The sequence below is a fragment of the Drosophila melanogaster genome, chromosome 2L, assembly GCF_000001215.4.
Source record: "Drosophila melanogaster chromosome 2L".
In the NCBI taxonomy this organism is placed as follows: domain Eukaryota; kingdom Metazoa; phylum Arthropoda; class Insecta; order Diptera; family Drosophilidae; genus Drosophila; species Drosophila melanogaster.
Window position 1 is genome coordinate 2,155,652 of NT_033779.5, and position 24,534 is coordinate 2,180,185.

Below are 24,534 nucleotides of genomic sequence, written 5' to 3' on the forward strand. Positions count from 1 at the left end.
GCCACTCGGATTACCGACCAATTGGTAGGTAGAGCCCGAGAACGGGTGGCCCATAAGCAGGTACATCCTTGGGATATATAAACTTTGCCCTGAGACAAGCAGGACATCAGTTCCTTCTCGACAGTCTAATCATGAAGTACCGCATGTTGAATAAACGCAAACAGGCGACTCCCTCGCCAGTAAGAGATTCCGACGCAGCCGACGTAGCCATGGCCAACCACAGTGCTCTGGAACTGGAGGCGGCTGCGGCTCTCTTGTTGCTCCGCTACCAATACGATCGACAAGTGTGCAATAACATTATAACCTACACGGAGTCCTGTTCCCCGACTCCACCGCCGGCAGTTGCTGACAACACGACGCCAAAAGATCAGACTGTTCGTCCGCCAGTCGCCAGCCAGCCGCTGAAGAAGCGCTCCATACCATCGCACATCCTCCGCAGATCCCTGACTCCGGCCAAATCCGAGACTTCAGTGAGCAACAAGTCGATAGTCAAGGCCAAGACGAGGACTCCAATTCCCAGTAAGGAGCGAAACTGCAACAGGACCTTGCTTAAGTCCTGCAGAAATATGATTCGAGAGTTTTTGGACAATCAGGAGTTTATCTAAAAAAAAAAGTTTAACTATGTATCCTAGGATAACCGCCTGAAACCAATTCTACATTTGTAATTTTACACAAATCAAGATTTTAGAAATCTTCGCAAAAAACGCCACAGTGAATTGCACGATTGCAGAAAAGATCGAAACGAAATCCTTAAACAAATGTAGCCCAGTATATAACAGTCCCGAGAAAGATGAAGGCGATCGATCCTTGGGATCTTGGATTTCAGTTTTCAATTTATTTATTGCATATAAATTTGTTTCCTTTTTTATACATATATAAATTATGTATTGATCGAAAGATAACGTTTTCAATGGAAGAACAGGTATTGTGGCGACACTAGAGTGCTAATTATTAGCTATTGGCGGTGTTTAAACTTAAGGCGTACGAAAAACAAATAGAAAATTAACTTTAGCGTAGATCTACACAATAATTAATAATTACAGTTGCACTACAGGCTAATTGTATGAACGTGCAGCGATGATATCTTCTCCTAACTCTGTTCATTCCGTTTAATGTAATTAATAAAGTGCTTCAAATGTACATTTTCTATTGTTTCATTGTGTTTTTAGCGGGTGAGTGCGTTGTGGGTGGTGGTGGGTTGTGGAAGTGTGGTGGTAAGATCGTAAGCGTTTTACAAACTAAAGTTGTTAATGCTTAAATGAACACCTTCATTTGCTGCCACAGCGATTGCAGCCACTTAAACTAGCGTACAAATAATAAAAATAAAATTAAGAGCAATAGAAAACTAATGTGTATACATATATGCTTGTGTGTATCATCATTGCTATATTAAAATGGAAGCCAATGTTTTTCTATCCGTGTTTCTTGTTGCAGTGTATCTAGGGCTAGGGGCTCAATTGAAATTGAATTTTGAAAGCTCTTTTTCCAGGCTGATCTTGAAGCAAGAGCAGACCCATCCTCGCACGAAGGATCGCCAAACTGTTGCAGGATGGCTTTTTGGAACTGCTCTGGTTTCGTTAGCATTCAGCCAATGTGAATCAAAGATAATTCTGTTGTTATCACACGAAATCAATTTGTCTTGTTGTATACAAAAACTCTTTCTATGCTGATTTGTATATTAATTAACAATTTCGACAACAATTCAAATTTCATATTTCCTTCACATTCTCTCTTTAGATTTTAACAATATTTGTTTGTTTTTTGTTCTTTTTTTTCGTTTTCATAAATTTGAAACCATTGTTGAGGCAACATTTGTAAAGCTCAAAGGTGGCAACACTTACGGTCTAAGCTACTGGCTAATTTCTACTCCTTATTCGCTACTTATTACTTATACGATTGATTATGGTTAGGCATATTTTTGTTTATGTTTTTGTTTGATAAATGTAGAAATTGGCACATAATCGAAGGCTGCGCTGCGCCGGCTCAAGAAATCTACTTACAACAACGAAATTACATGCACTCTGCTCTTGCTTAGCTTAGCTTAATAAATACGCTTGATGTATAAAATAAATGTATTTATGTATGATTGTTTGTTGGTTTATGCAGATGTGATTTCTATGTACAGAAAGTCGGAAAGGTCGTTTGACAGCCGCAAAGAAAGTATAAAGCAGCAATGGTTAGAAGAAGCCTTTGATCAAGAATTGAATTGAATTGAATATTGAATATCAAGTTTGTGTAAGAAAGAAATACAAGATGGTTTTCATAATTTCTCTTAAATTTCGAAATGAAATTGCTACACAATCTTCAATAATGAGTTTTCCGTTTCGATTGCATTCTAAGCGACCCATCCTAACCGAAAGGCATCCAGAATTTTATCCAGCAGAGTGTCTGTCTATGTGTCTGTGCGCTTGTTGTGCTGGTCCCACATTATTTAGCTCAGGTAATGTTGTGTGTGTTCAGGAGGGAGTGGAAGATGGATGTAGTGCGGTGATTGTCTCAGGACACTTCTCCTCCTACTGCTGCATGTGTCGGAAGGAGTCCTCCGACTCGCCGCCATTGCAATCGCTTTCCATCGGCACTGGCTGTGCCTGTTCACTGGCCTGATCCATGGGCCTGGGTGAGCTGCTGGCATTGGAGGCGCCTGCCTGCTGGTCATCGTGCTTAGGGGACTGCCCCGCTGGCGAAGCGGCTACCTGGTGTTCGTTGTATCGTATTAACTTGATGGTCGTCAGGCCGTCAGCGTTGCGAATGAGTCTGCAGGGCAAACGCGTGATTAGCTTTATGATTTTAAATTGCGATGATTGCAATCCACTTACGGATAACAGTCCTCGTTGCTGGTAGCAGTGCTCTTGCTGCTCACACTGAGGTCCGTGGGCTTCAGATCCTCGCCAGCGCTTTCCGAACCCGATCCCGAGCCATTCTCCAGCTTGAGGGGATGGAACTGGAACTTGTCGGGTCCTCCAACAGCGGATGGTGTGTTTAGGGCAGGGGAATTGGGTGGCGGACCAGCTGCCGCCGCCGAAAGGTAGTGGAAGGCTCCATTGATGGCGTGCATGAAGAGCGGCGATGTGGGTGGTGGACCATAGGCCGCAGCAGCCGCTGCTGCTACCGCTGCAACGGCGGGCAGGCTCATGGGACCATTACGCGAGGCGGGCCGCTGTGGTGATTGTTGTTGCTGCTGGGACTGCTGCTGGGGATTCCAGTTTTGGCCAGCCGGACTTCCAGGTGCCTGACTGCTACCCTGTGGCATTGATGGACTGCCGCCATTGCCATTCGCCGGTGTCGATTGACGCAAAAGCGATATATTCTTGATGTTCTTCAGTTCCGTGGGATTGCGCAGAAACTGATAGCAATGTCGCTCGCCCTGCACTTTGCGCAGTATGTTTACCCTGTAGTAATAACGCAGGGCACGCGACATCTTGTCGTAATTCATGGACAGATGGTTCTTCTGGATGCCCCACAACTTTGCCAGTCCGGCGGGGTCGACGATCTTGAAGACTCCCGTATCGCGGCATTTCCAGGCTATCAGATCGCTGTACTTCTGGTTGCGATCGTTCAGCAGCTGTTGCAAGAAGTCCCACAACAGGCGGCCATCTACAATAAACACATAAGAATAAAGGTTAGTCCTTGTTCGGGTAACAACTTCTCTTAACAACTTACTTGTATTGGGCTCAGAATTCTCGGGGAAGAACTCCCTCTTTGCTTTGTACATATAACTGGGCGTGGTAGGTGCGGAGATGGATCCTCCAGCAGGGGTCACAACTGGACCAGCAGTATTATCCAGGGTCAGCTTCTGGGGCAATTGTTGTTGCTGCTGCTGCTGCTGCAACTGGTGCTGCTGCGCCTGAGCAGCTACTGCGGCCACTGCAGCAGCTTGTTGCTGCTGCTGCTGTTGCTGCTGCTGGGACCATGAGTTCACAAAACTATTCGTGAGCTGTTGCGTCCAATTCGGCTTAATATCTTTCAGTATGGGTGTTCCTGGCGGACTGGCCGTGCTGTAGGACAGTGGTGCTGGTGGCATCTTGCTCACTCCACCACTGGTCTCAGAGTACTCCTCCTCGGAATCAGAGTGATTACTGCTGGCACTGCTAATACCCTTCATGGGCATAATGTTCGGCTGGGAGCCATTGCTGCCGGTGCTGCTGGCACTCGACGACGTGGGATTGCTGGTGTTTGTGGCTCCTCCTGCAGCTGGTGCTGATCCTCCTGCTGATCCTGGTGCTGCTCCAGTGGCTCCTCCATTTTGGTAAGGTGCCTGGGGAGGACTACTCGCCTGGGAATCCACCGAGGGCGGAGGACTCAGCGTAACCGAGTTAGGCGCCATAAAATGGTGGCCTGCCAGACTGTGAGCAGAACTGTGGAAGGGACTGTTCTCGGGAGGAGCATTCAGCGGTGGCCACGTGGGCGTCGGCGGATGGCTGTGCGGCGACAGGGGATAACGACTGGTGGGCGTCACTGGACTATTAGGCAGGTGCCACTGCATCATGTGGGACTCTATGATCAACATCTGCAGCACATTGTGGAGCACATCTCCTGCCCCAGGACACCGGTGACCAAAGTCCGCCCGCGTCAGCAAGCACAGCGCCTTGCCGTTCATTTGGAAGAGATCAAAGTCAAGTTTGGGGAGATCGAATTCGCGGACGCAGAACCGCAGGAAGACAAGCACATCCTCGCGGCTCCAGAGGCGCGGATCGGAAGGCAGGGATGGGGGCAGTTGCGTCTTAAGCTCCGCCAGCTGGCTGGACGGCGCTGGGGGACAGCGCCACAGCACATCGCTCCAGATGCCGGGATTCAGCGAGTTCAATGATAACTGTACTGGGAGCATTTTCATTTTGGACATGCAGCCACAGTGTGTAAGGAATTGTCCCGGTCAGCGGATCCGTATCAGTGGGTTAGTGGAAGCCACTGGAATTGCTTTTAAGCGGTGTTATCTACAAATTAACAAGAAAAAATATTTGACATCAGTTAAGTGGCATAAGTAGGCATTAGATATAAAATTATGTAAAATTATGTAAAAATGTACAGGGAACACTTTTTTAGAGTAAGCGATTAAAATATTAATGTGAGTAATTGGATGTTACACTCTGGAGACTACAAAATTGTTTATCTTTATTTGAGGACAATATTGTGAGTAATTCATGTAAATGTTGGCCATCGTGAATCACATCCATTGAAAACTTTACATTTACTTATTCTTTAACCACTTTTTGTTGCTTAGCTATTTGATCCTTTTGAATGTTTATCATTTTTTAAGGTGTCTCAACACATACATTTCTTCACAGCACCATTTGAATCATTTAAGGCGAAACTTTTTTTTGTTTATTTGAAATTCTTGGTAAAGCAGATATGGAAAACTACCACGGATTCTGGCACGGATGCCAAACACACGGTTCCTCTGGCGGTTCAAAGTTCACTACTGAGTAATCTCCAACGCAAAAGGATGTGGCCAATGGATGTTGTTGATCACTCGTCGACACACTTCCGCTAGAGAAATATCTAAGCGGACGCATCACCTAGTCGGGTACGGGGAGTAGAGTAGTGTGGGTAGCCAGTGTATCCCGCTCCCAGACGCCACACATACCGATCCGATACGATCCGGTCCGATTCGATCCGTCAGCGGGAGCGAGCGGGAGAGCGACACTCAGACAGACATTCGCATTCCAACCAAATCAGATTTCTTCATAATCGTCGCGGGGCAGCCGATGGACGAGGATGAAATAAACAAATAATATATCTCTTCGATGCCGACGCAAGAACAACAAAAACAACAGAAACGCGACCGAACGATCTATTTGTGCGTGTGAGCGTGATGGTACAGCGATATACGGCATATAGCGGGCAAGCGCATCCGAACACTACTTGGCGCAAACTGGTGGCGGGATCTCGATCTCAGAGAGCGCAGAGCGTGACTCACTGTCAGCGGCAGAGGCCGGGGCGTCGCAGCAGAGGATCAGGCAGCGGCAGAGGCAGAGGCAGAGGTCTGGACCGGACTTCTTCCTCCTCCTCTTCCTCCTCGATATCACCGCTCAGCGGGCATCTTCGGCGGCAGCGGCAGCAGCAGCAACACACCCCCGCAGCGACCGAGGCGCAGGCAGGCGAGAGGGGAAGAGCAAGAGCGAGAGAAGATCGTTCCAAAAAAAAATGTTCAACCACAACGAACTGGGGAATGCGCTACACAGGAAAATATAAACATTGTATTGTTGACCTAAAAATTGATTTAAATTTAATCTTATGAACCATTGCTTTAATACTATGCTATTTATTGAATGCCAATCAAAGCCCACCTCATGAGTATACCCAGCAATTGGCGCCCACTGTGGGGCCCAACCTTACGTCCCATTTAGGCGCTTCCGCTTCCATATCCGGATACTTAACGTAATAAAAGTTGACAATTCACACCTGAACAAAAGATTTTCGTACATAACAAAATTTCCACAACCTTGGTTTCAATTTCACTTCCTGCTGATATTTTGATAGCAATATTAGTGGTTGCCAAAGAATAAAAATAAATCTTGAGAAGTGTAAAAACAAAACGAGATCAACGAACAATAAACATTCTAGGTGTATGAGGTGTTTTAGCTAAACTCTTAGAGCATTTCTAAGTCGCTAAAGCCTATGGATCGCAGCTTTTTAATTGTAAATTTCTCAATATGGTAATTTCCACCAAAAATGTGTGATGTCTTTGGGTGTATGGGTGTGCATGGGCGGCGGTACACTGCCGTTCCGGATGTGTACAAACCAATCGCAGACACACAAAAACCGAAAGACGTATACACACATGGCGGTGATCATTTGCTGTAAAGATTTCAACATAAGCGAATGTATTGATGGCACCCGGCGAGGGGCAAAAGGGGGAGCGGCCGAGTCGAACGTCTCTCGAAACTTGAAAGCCGTGCCCATTGCCCACTCTCGTATCTTGCTGCAGCAGCAAACGGAAGTGCACATTCCAAGCAGCAAACCCGTTTCCAAAAGCAGCAGCCGGAGAAGAGGGAATGGGATGGAAGCAACCCGTGTTGGAGAAAGACGCTGCTGCCATCGAGCAACTAATAAATCCGCCAGTGGGTAAGGAGAGCAACGAGTCTCAGTCGGTGGATCGAAATGATGATGAAGAGTTGGGGAGCTTGGAGAGAAGGTTTAGCATCAGCTAAACATGATGGACCCTATCTATCTATATTGTATCTTTATGAGTCTTTTTGTTGTCTTTAATGCTAGGACCTCGGTCGTTGGTACTAGATGCTCGTCCTATGCTGTACCTATTCCCACTTATAGCCGGACCAGACGTTTTCGCTGCACACATGTTCAGATTTATCTCGCATCTCGCATCTCTCCTCACCGACTCGGATCCGACTGCCTCGCTCTCCCGAAAGAAACTTCCTCATTCTCCGGGAAGCGCTTTCAACAAGTGAGCGCTGTCGAGAGCGCCAGAAAGGGAGGGCAGAACAAGAAATATTTGTGGTGGCGATGGTGAAAGGAGGGGGCGGAGGTTGATGACGATGATGAGGATGATAATAATCGCCTTGAATATTTTATTGTGCAAGTAGAGGGCTTAGAGGGGGTCTATCCGATCCACAACCGATCCGATCTATTTGTTTTTGTAGAGAGCTTGAGGTAAATGCTGATGCCCCGCCGCTGATTGTGCACACTCCACATACAGGCACACACCACACTCACACAAAAACGATCCTACGTGTTATTTCGGTTGCCACAACACATGGTTGAGTTTTCACTAAAATAAAATCATATATTCTAGTGCACACATGTTCCGCAGCACCAGCAACAGCAACACAAAATAAATAAACATTCGGCTAAAAGTTGGAGTCGGTGGCACGTAGTAAAATGACAAATGAATGCTCATCAGCCAGCAACAGAAACAAAAAAAAGAAAAAGAAAAGGAAGGCAGGGCAGCAGACCCAGGAAGAGGCAGAGTTGGGGAAATTCACTGTGAAAAAAAAGTAAGACAGCTGATGTGGATCATGCGTTACAAAAGCACGATCATAAGTTTTGGCGCCCACCGTGGGGCATATGGGCACAGAGCTACAAGGCCAGAGGATCCAATATACCAATAAACCTGATTTCTCTCAGTGCATCACGTCTTCGCACGCACGCAATAAGAGTATAAAGAATATTTCTAAATCTCGACACAGGAGGCGCGGCAGAGAAGAATCCGAAAAGAGCAGCATTCGGTCATCTCTCCCTCTCTGGCACAACTCGAAATCAAGTCAGGCACACAGGTAGTTCAAAATCAGAGGTAAGGTATGCGAGCGATCTGGAACCGGTTTCAACGGAAATTACAAACGAAAATTATAAAACGATCAGTGTAGAAAAAGAAAGAAATAAATGCCCGGGGGAGTGGAAGGAAAGCTGGAAAACCAAAAACAAGCAAATGGGTTAAAGAATTCCATGAGCTCTTTCTACGAGTATTGCCAATGTTTCCGTTTTTGGCGAAGAAAAAAAGATTTACAAGGAGGAGGAGGGGTTTTCGTGTGTGGGATCGTGGGATCGGAAATGCTAGAAAATGGGACATGAGAGATCTGAAAGGCGGATAAGGAAGTCGAGGAGCTAAGTGTTCCTATAGAAGAGAATGGAAAGGATTATGTGGGACAGCAATCAGATAAGATACGTTAAACGCTCATACCAGCTTGGATTTTTGCACTATTATTCCTATCTGCTGTACAAAATCTTATACCGAATTCTTAAATAATTTCATTGTGGGAAGCAGCCTTCAATACATTTAAGAGATATTTTTCTGACGTGTCGCAAAAATGGAAACAGCTAAGATTAATCTAATATTATAAAGTAAAAAGTGGCATCCAGCTCGCATATCACTTATAATACAACATCACCAGTGTTTCCCTATCGCTTAGCCCCTTAAGACGACACTTAAATGGCATTTCTGATCGGCACGGCACTCCTAGACGCAGCTGGAATTCCAGCTTGCCAAGTGAATCACCCGAGTGCCCGGGCAGGAGTTGAACGTTAATGAGTAATTTCCGCAGGCGCATCCTCTTCTCACTGGACCCCCGCCACGCCTCCCCGCCCCCCTCTGTCCAGCACACTCTGGGTGCATCAAGTGCTGCGCAGTAAGAACGATGGGAAAATAAGAAAATCTGATAGCCAGAAATGTCGGGGAAAAGGAACCCGAAGAGAGACAGAAGCGACAGCAGCCATGGCGCATTAAGATTAACGGCTCAGCGTTCGATCGAAGAGAAGGTGCGAGAAAGAGAGAGTCAAAGGGATGCTGTCTCCCTTCGTACACTGACAAACTTTTCAAGTAAGGTTAAATATTAAGTGTCACTGCTATTTCCATTCAATTCATTAAATGTTTATATGTCCAATTTCAGGAACTCTTCCTGAACACATTTCTCTCAGTGTGCCGATCAGGTAGAGGAGCAGCAATGAGGAAATGCGTCCGTCCTTCCCCTACCTGATCTGCACTTTGCTTTACATCTTGTAGGACTTCTTGGAAACCCGGCTACGGATCTCCTTGAAGCCCATCAAAGAATGGAATGAAGTAACTGAAAGGAAGAATGACGAGGCATGTGGTGCCGATGGTGGTGCTCATATAGTGGTGGTGCTGCTGTCGTTGACATTTGATCTCTTTTATGAGGTCTTTCTTGAGCGGGCTCAAGTGCAGCATCGGTTTTGTTTATCTCGTCTTTTCTGTTGCGCTGGTGTTTTCGTTCTGGCCCTAAATCAACCCCTAAAGCCAAGGGATTTGACCCTAGTCCGCAAATTGTGTGTAATTCAATGAGTTTTCTTGGGGTTCTCGTTTTCAGTTCGATTCATATCGATCGAGGTAGGTATAGGATGTTCTTTTGACGGCCAGATGTAAGGTAACCTTTGGATTCACTTAGCTAATAAAGGGCTTTGATATTAAGATCGATAGAAATATTATGGTTTCTTTGAAAATATTGCATTGTAAATTAACTAGGGTTTGTATTTCACATCGAAAAGAGAAGATCAACAGTCACGACAATTACTTCCAGAGGTGACTAGCTAATCAATTGAACTTGAAAAGTGTCACATTTACGATTCCCCCCGATCTGTGCAGGCTTTTGAGCAATCAATAAGCTATGAGTAATGGAGTAGGTTGACTTAGGGTTTCGAGTTCATGTGGTTCCTATAGATGTGTTTACTTTCTGCACGTGTATTTCGTGTTCGGATATTGCCATTTGTGTCTGTGTGCCTGTACCCGCTCATATCAAATACTCAATTAATAAGCATAAAAAAGATATTCAAAATTCAAAATAGCTAAGTCAACGACCTGCTTTGCTTTTATAACTGCTCGGCGCTCAATACTCGTCGCCGTATATTTAAGAAACAGCAACAACGCTCGCAACTCTTGATTTACCTTAGCCCCCGAATTCCCCGCAATGCCCCCCCTTTACCAACACTTTTAGACGCTGCTGAGCGTGCATAACAAGCGCGTGAGCGTATCGCGTTTGCTATTTGTGTTTGCCCTCGCTTGGCTGTATTGGTATATTGGTACAAAAAGCAAGAAAAAAAATATAAATAAAAAACGCCAATTCCGGGTTCTTCTTCGCAACAAAAAACGGCGAAAAAGTATATGGAAAAAGTATGCGAAGACGCAGGGGGAAATAAAGCCAAATGTCTGCGGTTCATTTTCTGTCTAGATCGTCAGTTTTGTGTGCTCAGCTTGGAGGAGAGCCGCAGGCGCTTTTCTTTTGTTTTATTGTTATTTCTTCGGTCACTTTTTGAGCCAGCCCTCAAACAACAAGGGAGGCTCAAAGCTCAAGCTCAGGCAAATCAATCATCGTTACGCATTTTTTGGGAATGTGCTAAGGCTCGATCTCAAGTCGAGCCAGGCCTAAAGCCTTGCGGTAGCTGTAAATGAAGAAAGAAAGGAGAGCCACAGGCATTCTTTCGCCCAAAGTTTTCTTAGGTCATTAGAATACAGTGATCACTAGAAAGCAAGAACCTGCGGAACATTTCGACAGTTTTATATACCTATAGGAAATATAAACCATCGACTGATCGACCGCTGTCGTACTTTTGAAACCTTAAGATCTGAATAGTTCTTACCACTGTAGTTTTCTCTTTTGATCAGGCGACAAGATCTGGCCAACATTAAAGTCTTCTACAGCTTTACCTCCGGCTCTTCTGTTTTGCTCGATCGGCGAAAGAGAGGTGTAGAATAATAAAAGCGAGATGGCGAGATCTACAGCTGCTGGAGGCGTTACGTGACGTGTTTGTTCTAATGTAGCTCAAACCTCGGCTTGAAGTCGTTGTTTTTGTTCCTTTTTTTTCTTATTTTCTACCTCTTTTTTGTGGAACTCTTTCTGCTGCCTCATTGTTCATCTTTATGTGCTCGTCGGCTCTTCGAAGGGGCAGAGAGATGGACTGCCTAATGATATCAAACGTTCGATAACCTCTTCGAATTTCTTATAAATATGCAAACTCGAACCGCAGCACAAACAACACACACCTCTCCGCTATGCTGATCATTCTCATGACTGGGGAGATATCCGACTTCATAAAGACCATTGGAACAATCGGAAAACAAAGGGCGCAAAAGCACAGCATCATCATTGCGATCATTATCATAATGCTTATGATCGAATCGGTAGCTAACTACCTAGGAATAAAAAGCAGCACACAGATGGAGGGCGAGAGATGCTGTAGATCTCCAGTCAGATATTTCATTTCCATACGATGGATGAGTTCATCAAACGCCCAGACAAGAGTTCAGAATCATTCCTGTTTTTGCTCTCAGAAGGGGTTGATGATGGATGGAGAGTTTTAGATGCACTGAGGGAATAAAAGCAAAATCTTTTGATTCCTAGGTCACTCTTTTGCCCATGATAACAGATAGTAACCACGAATTCTCCAGACAATAGTGATTCCCCCATTTTTTCGAGTGTATTCAGAGTGTTTGCTGGTGAGGAGCTGAATGCTCATAGACCTAGACCGCATCAACCGCATCATTTGTGCCCATTACATTCAATTAGTCGCATCTGCGTTTTTGTTTCAACTCTTTGCGATTTTCTCGCACTTGCATCAATCTTCTCTGCCCCTCCCACCCTCTTCAATGCTGTTCCTGCCCACCATCCTAACTTAATAAGGCACTCATCAACATCATCATCATCATTGTTGGACTGCTGCCTGCAGCAAGAATTTTATGCTTGCCCCAAGCTGGCGGGGATGCCAACGAGGGGCAGTGGACATCTCATGTGCGTCTCTTTGGCTGGGGGTCGGGGTCAGTACGGGTTCAATTGAGTTGGTTGACATGAGTAGCTTCCGTGTTTGAAGACCAGCACATACTTTCGAGTAGAGTTTACATGAAGCAACGAAGGACAATGCAGAGAACTCAGAAAACTTTGTAATTAGGTGAGTGAATAACTATTTCATTTCACAGGTCATTCATTTTCGAAGAGCATCACTGAACCACTCAGAAGCCACCCATCAACACAATCTTCTGGTGGCTCTTCGACTTAAGGAACCTTGTCCATCAAGCTGATAACATCCACAGTCGCAGTTGAGTCTCAATTCCAATTCCAGTTCCAGATCCCGTCCTCGGAGCACACCTGCTGCGGAGGCCTTTGGCGCTTCACATGGCGATATATATCTGTTAACTAGGATTACTTGTTGTCTTGGGTGTCGCGGCTCTGATAAAGACCAACAGAAATAGACAGAACACATAAAAGATACAACATGTTCCGCTATCCGTTGTCGCACACTTCCACCATAATGTTTATATGTATTATGAAATGTTTACGATTTGCTTGAGTTTCAGTAAGTTCATAACAAATATGCCCCCTCCGCAGATAAGATAACGCATAGATACATAGAGCAATCTGACTTGGCTCGACTTCAGTCTTTCGGACTCCCCTTCACTTTTTATTGCTCGCAACTGACTTCCCATCGAAGAAAGACTTTTAGCGACTTCCTGCTCCGGTGGTTTGACTATTGATCGGCCTGATCTTTAAGCTTCCTGTGGGCAATTGGATCGTGGTCCAGCGAAAAGCCACCTAGCTAAGCCACCTACACTGCGATGAAAGCCATTCTTGGTTCAAGATTTGAATGTTCTCAACGCAAGAATCTTTCCGGATGAGAACGTGCAATATCGTACTTAAATGTGCTTAGATCTTCAACTTTCTTCCGCATCCACGATCATAGTCCCGATCTTAAGCCAAATTTTTCTGTGTGCAATAAGTGATCGCTAGCTGACTCGATCGCCCGTCCATTTCTTCATTTTTTTTTTTTTGTGCACACAATCTGGCCGGGCATCTAAACCGGTAGTTAGTATTTGCACTAGTAATCAAGCACATACATAGCTAGCATCTAGGCATGCATGGCGAAGCCGCTTCCTCCCCTTCCTCACCTCCCACCTCCGCCAGCTACGCGGCACTCGGAGCCAAAGAACTTTGACGATCGCGCTTCGCATCTTAATTACAGAGGAGAACGAGCAGAAAAAATAGCGAAGAAAAAACAAAGCCCAGAGCTAGCCCGCCAAACCTGAATTGTAAAAACGTTCTAAACGAACTGAACTCAACCGAACCGAACTGAACTTAACCGAGCTGGTCGGTGGGGAACGTTTTAAGCGTCGTCGTGGAAAGACACTTAATAAATGCGGAAGCGGATGTTCGAGCTACAGAAAACAGAAACAGAGAGACGCTGACGCTGACGCTTGTCTATAATCACAATCACAATCTGGTTCCAAGACGCAGGGAACAGGGAAATGCAAAAAATCAGCGATCGTATGAAAAATAAGTGCGCGTAAGTTAATACCATACGTCTATAGTCTACAGGTTGTAGACTATCTACGAAGGCAGGAAAACGCCAAGTCCAGTGAGTAGGGATACCATCATCATCATCATGACCATCGCTCACTTCCTCCGACAGTTCGATTGTGGGAATCGAAAGCATGTAATCGCTGATGATACACGAGCTAATGCTCTATAGCGTGTTCAGGAAACTGGCCATATCTTTTAACGATTAGGGCGAAGGTGGGGCTTTGGAAAAGGGCGGCACACGAATTATTGATTAAAGAAAAGAGCTTTACAAACATCATAGAAGCAGTTAGAAACGGAACCGGATTGCAGATAAGACAGTTCAGCCAGAACAATTATCAATTGAAGAGCAGTGCAGCAAAAGGAACTATTTCTTCGAAAAGGTATTAATGTCGCTTTTCACAGGAAAATGAAATTCGTATGATTATAATCTATTTACTAGCTGGAAATACCATAGTCAATCGAAAAGATGTAAAGCTCTCCAACACCCGAACCAATTGAGTTTTAATCAAGGAAAAGAGTAGTGTACAATCAATCAGTTGCATTCAAAGCACTTGGAAGGTGGCGGGTTTAGAAGCATTTCCTTAAGTGATACAACTAATTTGACTTCGGTTTCCAGGCGGAATTTCCCGACTGCACTTCGATAGTTTGGCTTTTTTGCTTCTGGCCGTTCTAAGAGAGCTGATTAGCAGGCGAGCGCGCATTTTGAAAAGGCTTCTCCAGAGATTGCTTTCGCCCAAGCCCATAATAACAATGATAATTATATGAGCGCACATATACATATGTATGTATGTATGTATGCATGGGGACGAGAGGCAAGAGCTTGGAGCTTGATAAGCACGGACAATGGCATGGGAGTGAGTGTGGACACAATAATAATAAACAATTGCTGGCTATGCCGCAAGTTGCTCTTAAGTAGCCACTAAAACGTGGCAAACCGACCTAATGAGATAAAAAGTACCACCGACACAGCACTCGGCACTCTCGGCGCACGAGACAAGAAGAGGAATACCCAGAATCCGGCAATCCAAGAACTAACAATTGTAATAGACGGAGCCCTCTAAGATCTGGGGATCTCTTGAGGTTGCTGCGCATTGCCGGCGGCCAAGAACTCATTTAAGCTGCTGCTAATTATGAATTTGGCGACAATAGAGGAGCAAGCAGAGTCTCCATCTGCGGCCCGGGAATCCGAGCCAGAATCTCCGTTTCTGTTTCCAGCTCCTTCAACAACATTGCGCTACGTGCTGTTCGTGTCAATTTTGTTGTTTGTTTTAATTCGTGTTTGCCTTACTTGGAAAATTATAATATAATCTCCTGCTTGACTCGGACCCCAACCCACCCCATCTCATCTCATCCCATCACATACCATCCCATACCATCCACTCATTTGTGGGTTCATCTCATCTGGCCCGAGGGTATTTTCGAGGCAGTCGTTTCATTTGACACTTGGTCCGCAGACAGGGCGGCATTCGGTTGAAAATTTCTCAACTGTAATTCCAGTATTAATAAAACAATTTGGGCTTAGGTGCTGCTGGAGGTGGTGAGAAGTAGGAAGAGGATTTCAGGCCACTTGAGCAGAGACAACTGACTTCCTTGAGCACGGAAAAGAGAACTGCCAAGTGGACTTTGATGTAAAGTAAGTTCTCAGATGCACTCTTTCCAGAGTACGACCCGCTAAGAGATCTATTGAATACCTATAAATGATATCTCTATCCATAATACTTATGTAGGTGACTTACAAATTTGGCCCGACCAACTTTCACAAGCATAGAATAGGTATAGAATATTTTAGTTACCTGCAAATAAACAGAAGAAATAACACTATTAGTTAGTGAACTGTTTAAATAATATATAATATAATCAAAAATTGCAAATGAATTGTCCGTTTGAAAATGCCCCACTTTACCCCTTTCGACCTTGGAATCGAACACTATTTATATTCCGCGGCTCCACCAATGCGAGAAGGCATTTTGAAGTGCTGCCCCGGCCAAAGGAGCCATAAAATAATCTTAAAGCTCGTATCTCTGCGTATCAAGGTGTAAATAATTGAACAGCCCAATATTCTTGGCCCAACAACAACTGCAATCATTATAATAACACTTGTGAATACCGTGCGATATGATTAAACAAAACAGAAAGCAACAAAAAAGCCAAAATTAAAAACTAAACACTTTTGTTTTGCTGCTTCTTTTCTTTCCTCTTTTTTGTGATTGTACGTGTGCCCAGATAGGAACTGTGTAGAAGTATAATAAAAATAAATAAATAATAGCAAAAGCAAAAGAAAGGGTAATGGTAAATGTGACATGGATTGCGACTGATTACTGTATCAATTAAGACCAAAAACAAAATAAACGATTGCCACCCACTCCAGCGTATAGCAAAAGCGTAAATTCTTGTACTGGCGTCATTTCCGGTTCCCCAAAGCACCCCCCCCCCCTCACTTCACAGCAAAGAGTACTCACTGTATCGAAAACACATTTTGGAACCCCCTCTCCCTTGGATTCCTTCCTTTTTACCCGCCCCTTACCACCCACATGACTTTGGTTCCGAGCTGCTTTCCACTTTTCTTATCAGTCAGCGCAAACTGATTATACGCAAACGCACACCTGTTGTTGGCACATATATATTAGTACTACCAATGCACGTAGGGTTTACCAACTAGTGGGTTCCAAAAAAAAAAAAGGAATTTCGGAAAGCGTTATCTATGCTATCGGCTCCGAAATCAAATTGATTTATGAAAGATTTGCCAAAATTCGATTTCGATTTAAAAAGAAAAAGTAATGAAAGCAAACAGTTACAAATAGGGAATCAATAGACAATAATACTATACCAAAATGGTCGAAATCGATCCCAAATTAAAATCGCTTTCAAAAACAACCTTCTTTTGTGCGCTTCTCGTGCACAATTCATTGCAAGTGTGGCACAATAACTAGCTAAATTTCCTCTTCGCTGCCCGCTGAGTTTTCAAGTAGGCAATCCGGAGGACGACGAGAATGGGAATGAGGCTCCTCACCAGCTGCATTGTTCTCAGTGGAGGGCCTGCTGTTTCGAACCGCCCCCTATGCCTCTCCTCTTCCTTCTTCCGCCTTTTGAATGCAATTTCCTTGAAGTGCCAAATGCCAAAACTCCATTGTGCGTTCTGTTTCCTCGGGTCAAGTCGAGGGGTCGATTTAGGTCGGGATCATATCGAGACGAGAGCTGGTCGGTTTGCCGGGGGTCGTGTGAGAGGCTAAGAGGGTCGCACAGTTAGGGTCTCGAGAGTGACAATTATTGCCAGGGACCACCCACCAAGTTGCGAACCTGTTCCGCTTTCAGCTCAGCTCATTGTTGTAGGTCCAACAGGTAGGTTAAAGGTTCGGGTTCGATTTCCTACAGGTAATGCTTTCTCCTTTGAGGCTATACATGCAATGCTCTTCATTTGAGGCATAATCCAGATAATCGCGTTGCCACAAAAATATTTTAATTGCCCATTTGGATAAGAGTGTTTTTAAATACAGGCATTTATTGTAAATTGAGGATAACCAACTTGGGGTTTTTCAAACTGAGTTCCTTTTTTTTCTACATTTTCTTAAATCTAATTTGTATTGTAGTTTTTCTCAGTGTTCCCATACTTAATTTATCAGTTCCGTACAGTTACAGTTACCCTTTGAATTAGATAAAGACTGTAATGGACAATCGTCGGTTAGTGTGACGTAGCAAGGGTCGCTTCAAGTATCTCTTGTTACCAGGCCATAAAACTTGGGTGTCTAACTTGGTTCGAGCAGCTCGAAGTTTTCCTTGTTGCTTCGTCGTCTCTGGGTTTTATCTTGCGATAGACAAGCGTTACGGATACTTCCTTTTTGGCGTTACGCCATCAGCTAGGTGCACCCAAAACTGTTACGTTATCCACCACGCAATTCCCCCCTATGTGTGGGGAAGGGGGTTTCCACCACCACCACCCCCCCCCCTCTTACTCCACCCATGGGAGTTCAATAAGAAGAAAGAGGGAAAATTACCTAATTGTGTTGCATCGACAGACGACGACTTAAAAGAGACTTTCCACAACATTACTCCACTTCTTGCTTGATGTACTTTTGCCCCCCTTAACCACCCACTCCACCACCCCCACTACCCTCTTTGGGTGCCCCTTCCCCTTTTCGGTATGTGTGCCAAAAGGAAAATGTGCCACAAACTGCAGAAAATGCGGCGAATATTTGTGTTGTTTGTGTGTTTTGGCTTTTTCTGTTTGTTGCTTCGCTTCGTTCGCTTCTATCTCCCTCTCCCTCTCCCACCACATCTCTTTCTCTACCTCTCCCGCTCAGTGTAGTTAGATAATAGCAAGTCACCGTTAAAGCACCAAAGTCGAGTTGAGCGGAGTATTATAACTCAAGCAAGACTTCCTATATTTTGAAACACGTTACGTTCGTAACATAATTCACACAACAGGTTACTCAGACAGCGAAAGAGACGGGTGTAGGCCAGGGCGACAGAGACAGCACCATCGTACTAGTGAAGTAATACGAGTATTAGTGTACTAGGTTTTAGTCGGATTTCGGTGCGGGCAGAAATTGGGAAACATGGGGAAATGATGATCGTGAGAAAAGATTGCGGGAACTTGTCAGAAGTGCAAGATGAATGGGTCGCCCGTTGGGTGGAGATCTGCCAGTGAAGACTTGAGTAGATTGCATCGAAAAGATGCGGATATAAATTCAGAAAACTTCCTAGTAATAGTGTTATTACTATTTAATCAAATATAATTATTTTAAATTGAACTTTATACTTTTAATATTCAAAGAGCGAATCATTTTTATCTTCACATATTTTTAAACAATTGTAAATGATGCAATTAATATTTACTGTTTAGCTTTGCATTATTTGACTACAAAATTAACTTGCAATTTCTCTGGAAAACAATGTGATTCATTTCCAGAAAGCTGGCCTTATTCCAGGCATGAGCTCATTTTTTTTTCTGAGCAACAATTAAAGATTTTCCCACTGACCACATCCTTAAAAGCCACTTCTAAAAGAAATTCCCGAAACTTGCCCACTGTAGCTAAGGAAAAGAGACAGACTTACGCTGACTGAAAGAGATGGAAGTGTTGTGTTTATATTTTACCGCTTTTAATGGCAAATTCGCACGATCGTTGATTGGAGTGTTGCTGTTGCTGCTGCTTTTCTCGCCTGCCTTTTGCACTACTTTCTTTATTTCTTTTGCGAATTTGAGACGCGACGTAATGGAAGCTGGCTGCATTTATGGCAAATTCAGGTTAGTGTGATTTCGTTGCACTATAAAATGGGTTACAATGGGATATATAGTACGCACAAGTGGTTCGTTCGCCGCTTTTTAAATGCAAATGAACAAAAACATCGGCCAACAACAATAGCAACATCTGCTGGGCGATATCAACAACATACGAATGTTCATATCTACATACGTATGTACGTTCATATAAATATGTTTTAATGCATCTTTGTATGTAAATGTGTGCGATTCGTATTGAATGCAAGCTTCCGCATGCAAGTTACACCAACAAACGCAAGCGAAATAGAAGAAAAGGAAGCAATGTAGCAAGAAGAAGACAAAATGCTAAAGCATTCGCCCCTAACAACAAAAGCCAACATAAAGGAAAGACAAGACCAACATATTGTACATGGATTTATCAGTGTGTTAGTATTCGGCGACGTTCTCCGAGACCTTAACCCTTAAGTGACCCTAATATGATTAATTGAGGCTTGTGGTTACCATATCTTTATTATTCGTTATTTCTACATGAAAGTACTGCTGAGCTGTATTTACATAATAAAAAACAACAGCGATAATTCCGAAATTGTATATTTGTTTCTGGTTTAATTCGCTAATAGTTGGTTTTTCTGAAGAACTTGTCATGTCGTTTTCCTACAGTCTGGAAAAAAGAGCGACACACACAGCCATGCATTTTTTGCTCGCTCGGCATTTTGCGTTAATATCTGAGCCGCTTTAAGGCATTTTTTATTGTTGTTTTTGCTGCTGCTTGGCGTTTTCTTCCTCTTCCCTTCATTATTTAGCCGCCCCAAGTTGTTGATTTGATGTTGTTGTACGGGTTAGTTGTGATTCGCACATGTGAGTGCGAGTGAGTCAGTTGCTGGCTGACTGTGTGTGTGTGTGCGAGGGAATAGGTCGATGTTTTCTTGCTCTGATCCCCACCACTCTTTCACCCAACGATCAACAGTTTTTATACCTGTTTGCTCTGCTCCTCCATCTTCCTCTTTTCATGCGATCGCTCTCTTCCGTGCACTTGCCGTGCTCTTTCTCTTACGTCGTTTGTCTTTCGCCTCACACACACACACACACACACACACACACAACAGCACACATTCACCCATTCCCCATTACGTTGTTTCTTTTTGTTGGGAGCAATGCGGAAGTGAATTTAATTTATTGTATTTACGCTGCTTTTGCCGCTTTTCTGCCGCCGGCTGGTCACCAGGCCAAGTCTCTAGGGGAACCAGGAAAGGAAAACAGCCAAGCGAAATCGCAGCTTCTACAAATTTTATTTCGTTTCCCGCTAATTGAAGAGAGAAACTGTTTATTTTTGAGAAACAAATCTTAATACATCCGTGCGCACAATCATAAGCAGGTAAGTAGGGACAGATTAATTTAAAGACATTGCGTTATAAAATTATTTACCAGCCTAGGGGATTGTTTACGTTTTATTTATAATAGGTCTTTGTGTTTACCGATAAGATATTAAAGCTAATAGAACATTCAATTTTTTTTTTAAATTTTAAAAGTGACTTTAATTTTAAAAGTGAAGTGAAATTTTCACCACCAGTAAATCATTCTTTTCCTTGGGAGCTATTTAGTTGACCCAAACAGTGCATGTGTTTGTTTTATACATAATGAAATTTATTGGCGAGAATTCTGCTCTCGTCAAAAAAATAAAATAACGGAGGTGGCGCACGATCAGGTGTGTGTCTAGTTCGCTCCCCCCACCGCCACCCCCTGAAATCACATACATACATATATACCTTATAGCTGCGGCAGAAGCAGGAACTGTTTGGCTGATTTGTTCGACGTCGTCGGTCGGCAAAAGCAAATAAATAAACACAATTCCGCTGGCTGTTTTACTTTTTTTAAATGTACATACTACATATATGTATATGCACATAAGTATGTACATACGCTTTTATGACAGTGTGGGCATTTCTTTTCGCCATAGCGCCCCTGCGATAAGATTTCGCTGACGCTTGCCAGAGTCGCCGGAGTCACCCTAATTGGAGCTCAACGCTCCGCTTTTGTTTCACTTCACTTCCATAGAAAAGTGCATGCAACAAGAGACTCGTGAACCGAACAGAAAGAACGATTCCGAAAGCCCGGTTCTATAGCATATAGCATATAGCGCAAAGCACACCGATATGCACTCCGATAATTACCGTTTTCATCATTTTTGTGGCGGAAAACTCGGACCTGGCCAATATGATGCAACGGGCATTACGAAAAGCACCCAGGTACCGTAATGTGGAGTGGAATGTGAAAATAGAAGAGGCTATTTTCCAAGTGAATCGATCTTGTTCGTATTGTAGAATGCTAGGGAATCGGTGAAGCGTACCGTGCATACAATGAGAGTCAAGACACTGGGCTTGGGAAGAGAAATTACTATCATATCATATTGTTACTAGACTGAGCTATGAGTATTTGCATATGGTTCTCAACCAACCACAGGTAATAATTAATCACAATCCAACTAGACTGTAAGAAATATCTAATCATATTTGGAAACAAGAAGAACATACAACAAATTATGCGCAACAATCAGATAACAAAACAATAATTAAACTATAAAACCACTCCCAAGATCCCCATAAAATTGTAACTCTTATTATTTAAACAAGCCCCAAATGAAAACGCCACAATCAGATCCTCTGAACAGGCAAATAAATCAACTAAACCTTAGATAAACCGTTGTTGCCGAGTCTTCATCCATCTCATATGAGTGTACTGCGAACCAAATATAGCCCAAGTTATCTGTTTACACGTGTAGATCCGACAAATTGTTGACCTCAACCAGAGACCAAAACTCAGACATTGTAAGACGTCGGGTGGAGCGAAGTGGGGAAGTCATATGCAGCAGATAACCAAAGCCAGATTAAGGTGGAGCAATTATTTATCAGCTGCTCAGACAAGACACTTTTCTGTTTCCATGACCATTGTGACGTAGTTATGGGAAATACATGTACCAAAAGATGGTGTTTTAACCAATTCGTAAAAAAAAGCAACGACGGCAATGGAGTGATACAGGGGTAATGTCTGTAAACACCGATTCTTGCACGATTACGAATATAAAAGAACTCCAGATATAAAAACCATTGTGCTTACATATTGAGAAAAAATGTTTTTATTTTTGACACTCTTTTCTGCTACTATTTTGACAATGGTTAATTTAACAGTTCACAACAAAAAGTATACAAATTATCAAAATTCTCACCTGTTTGCTCCACTGTGCACTGTGGTTACGTACTGTAAGGTGAGTGAGTGAATTTGTCTGTTTGCGTTGGGCTTCGGATTCGATTCTTGAGCTTTTTAGCGACAGAAGCAACGCGGAAGCGGATATGTCCAGATCCCAGAATGCTTTAGCTTTTGCTTCGCTTTCTTGTTTTATTTTTGTTTTTGGTTTTGTTTCTGTTAATTCGATGTTGTTCTTGTTGTTATCTGCTGATGACGAAGAGGGCGTCGCGCCAAGTTGCCATTGTTGTTTGTGTTGCTGTTTCCTTTTGGTGAGGGGCGCCGCGTGGGCGGTGGTTGTGTGCTTTTGGGGCTAATCCAGGCTCTCTGTTTTTGTTTTTGTTTTCGCTTCGTTCTGCGACAAATGCCAGCCGTAAAGCGGAGCAAATGAATAAGAAGAAGGCGAAGTCAAGCGTTTTTACTTCCGCCGCCGCCTCAGCAGCACGCACACACAGGCAGACGCGGGCACACAAACGCACACGCACACTGTAAGACACTCACGCGATGCACTTGCACTCTGGCGTTTTGTTCGTGTATTTGTTGTTGTACTTTGGCATTTCCTCTTTCGTCTTCCTTTTCACTTTTGCTTGCACTTCTTGTTGCGTTGCTTTGCTCTCGCTGATGTTGCTGTTGTTGTTGGCGTTGTTGCTGTCGCTCTTGTTTATTTTTTATTTCCGTTTCGCGCACACACACACCGGGCAATGTAAACACACACCGAGTTAAGAAGAACCGTTTATTTCCTCAACGCCGCGCACGAATTAAATTCTATTAATTGTGAATTAATCAATTTAAAACATATTAGTTTGCCATTTACAGCAGAATGTCTAGTTGCTTTCAGGAGCGACTCTTCTACACGTCCGCCCAGCACGGCAGTTTCTTTTTGACTGCCGATTCGATTCGAACAGGCGGCGAACATGAACAAGTCGGCGCATGCGGAGAGAGAATCGAAAGAGAAAGAGAAGCAAAGAGAGCGACATACAGCAAAAACAATTCAAAAAGAACTGGTGAAGAATACGAAAATAAGATAATTTTTTAAGGAAGTCGCGCTTTGATCCGTATCCGTTTTAGCGTCCAAGATTTATATCTTAAATCGGACCTATATTTTGAGGTACAGTGAAGCTTTGATGCGCCAGTCTTATATGAGTTAAAGTTTTAACGATTGAAAGACACCCCTGAGCTGCTCATTATATTTCAATATTTATAAACAATCTTATATCAGAGCTTGAGAGACTTGCATGCGCCACAAAATTCCAATTCCAATTCCGGAATAATTTCACAATAATCTCAATTAACATACGTATTTTATGTTCGTAATTTTTTAAAATTCCCAGATTCCCCACAATTGCCATAATAATCTCGATTATGTTATTATACTCTGAGAAGTAGGAGTGTGTGCAAAGACCACAAACAAATCATTAGGCGCGTAAACATTTACAGATCCACCATCCACTTCCTTGGCAACGAAAGAAGCAACAGCTCGCAGAGGTAATAATTTAAATAATTTAAAACCCACCAAAGTTTACTACGAAACAACTCAATAGGCAACCGCTGTCTGTGGGCGGCGTCGAATTCGCGTGGGGCGCTCGATTTAGTTGTTAATCAATAGAAGATAAAGTTTAAACAAACGATTCATGCTGATACCAGAAGCATGGGCGCCGAAATACCAAGGGATCGTTCTCTCACTAGATAACATACACACCTATTGTGACTGGAAACTTGAAATGATCGAGCATGCCATACCCATTAGCTGTCAATTGTGACTATTGGCGAGCTTTTTGCACATAAACCATAGATAAGACAATTCCGTGAACTCTAATCAGTGTGCGATAATGCTCTCAAGCATTTGAAATAATTATGAATACGACCCCCTGGCCGAAAATGAAATAAGCGCCACGCGCCTGGGAAAAGCGCTCTATTGTAATACAAAATGTTTGGAGGTGCTAGCTGATAGGTGTTTTCGATCCCATAAATCTTGGATCTTCATGGAAACCAGTTGGCAATCTTTAATTATAAATTGTTGGAACATTTCCGCTCGGCTGCGACGGAAAATCTCTTTGGAAAGGGGGCGGGGCTGGGGTTCCTCGTCAGGTTGCTTGGACGGTCGGTTGGTCGGTCGGTCGGTGGGCCTGAAGATGCGCTCAGTTGCACTGCATCCGCTTTGGGGTCTCCAGTCGCCTCAGTTGGCTAACCAGTTTCTCCCCGAGCAACGAGCAACGTTTACGTTGACATTTCAAGTCAAATGCCCATAAACGGCGACCAGCCGGACGACCCCGCCCACGCCCTGCACGCCCCTGCTCAGTTCCGTGGGTATGCACTGAAAGA

General features: G+C 43.7%; 2 protein-coding genes across 6 annotated transcripts; one reads left to right on the plus strand and one right to left on the minus strand.

Moving 5' to 3' along the window:
- Positions 1–101: 101 nt before the first annotated feature.
- CG15382 (uncharacterized protein) lies at positions 102–1,139 on the plus strand. The gene has a single exon (NM_134806.3). The coding sequence runs from the start codon at positions 132–134 to the stop codon at positions 603–605; it is 474 nt and encodes a 157-aa protein (NP_608650.1). The 5' UTR covers positions 102–131; the 3' UTR covers positions 606–1,139.
- aop (anterior open) lies at positions 833–23,103 on the minus strand. 5 transcript variants are annotated; one of them, NM_001272979.1, is made up of 5 exons: positions 22,196–23,103; positions 15,491–15,547; positions 3,661–4,931; positions 2,817–3,594; positions 833–2,754 (listed from the first exon to the last, which is right to left on the minus strand). In NM_001272979.1, the coding sequence occupies exons 3-5, from the start codon at positions 4,838–4,840 to the stop codon at positions 2,514–2,516; spliced, it is 2,199 nt and encodes a 732-aa protein (NP_001259908.1). In that variant the 5' UTR covers positions 4,841–4,931; positions 15,491–15,547; positions 22,196–23,103; the 3' UTR covers positions 833–2,513. The 5 variants fall into 5 exon arrangements, with proteins under 5 accessions (NP_001259908.1, NP_523455.2, NP_722766.1 ...); NM_078731.3 differs by lacking the exon at positions 15,491–15,547; NM_164457.2 differs by lacking the exons at positions 15,491–15,547; positions 22,196–23,103 and adding an exon at positions 5,582–5,876.
- Positions 23,104–24,534: the final 1,431 nt, after the last annotated feature.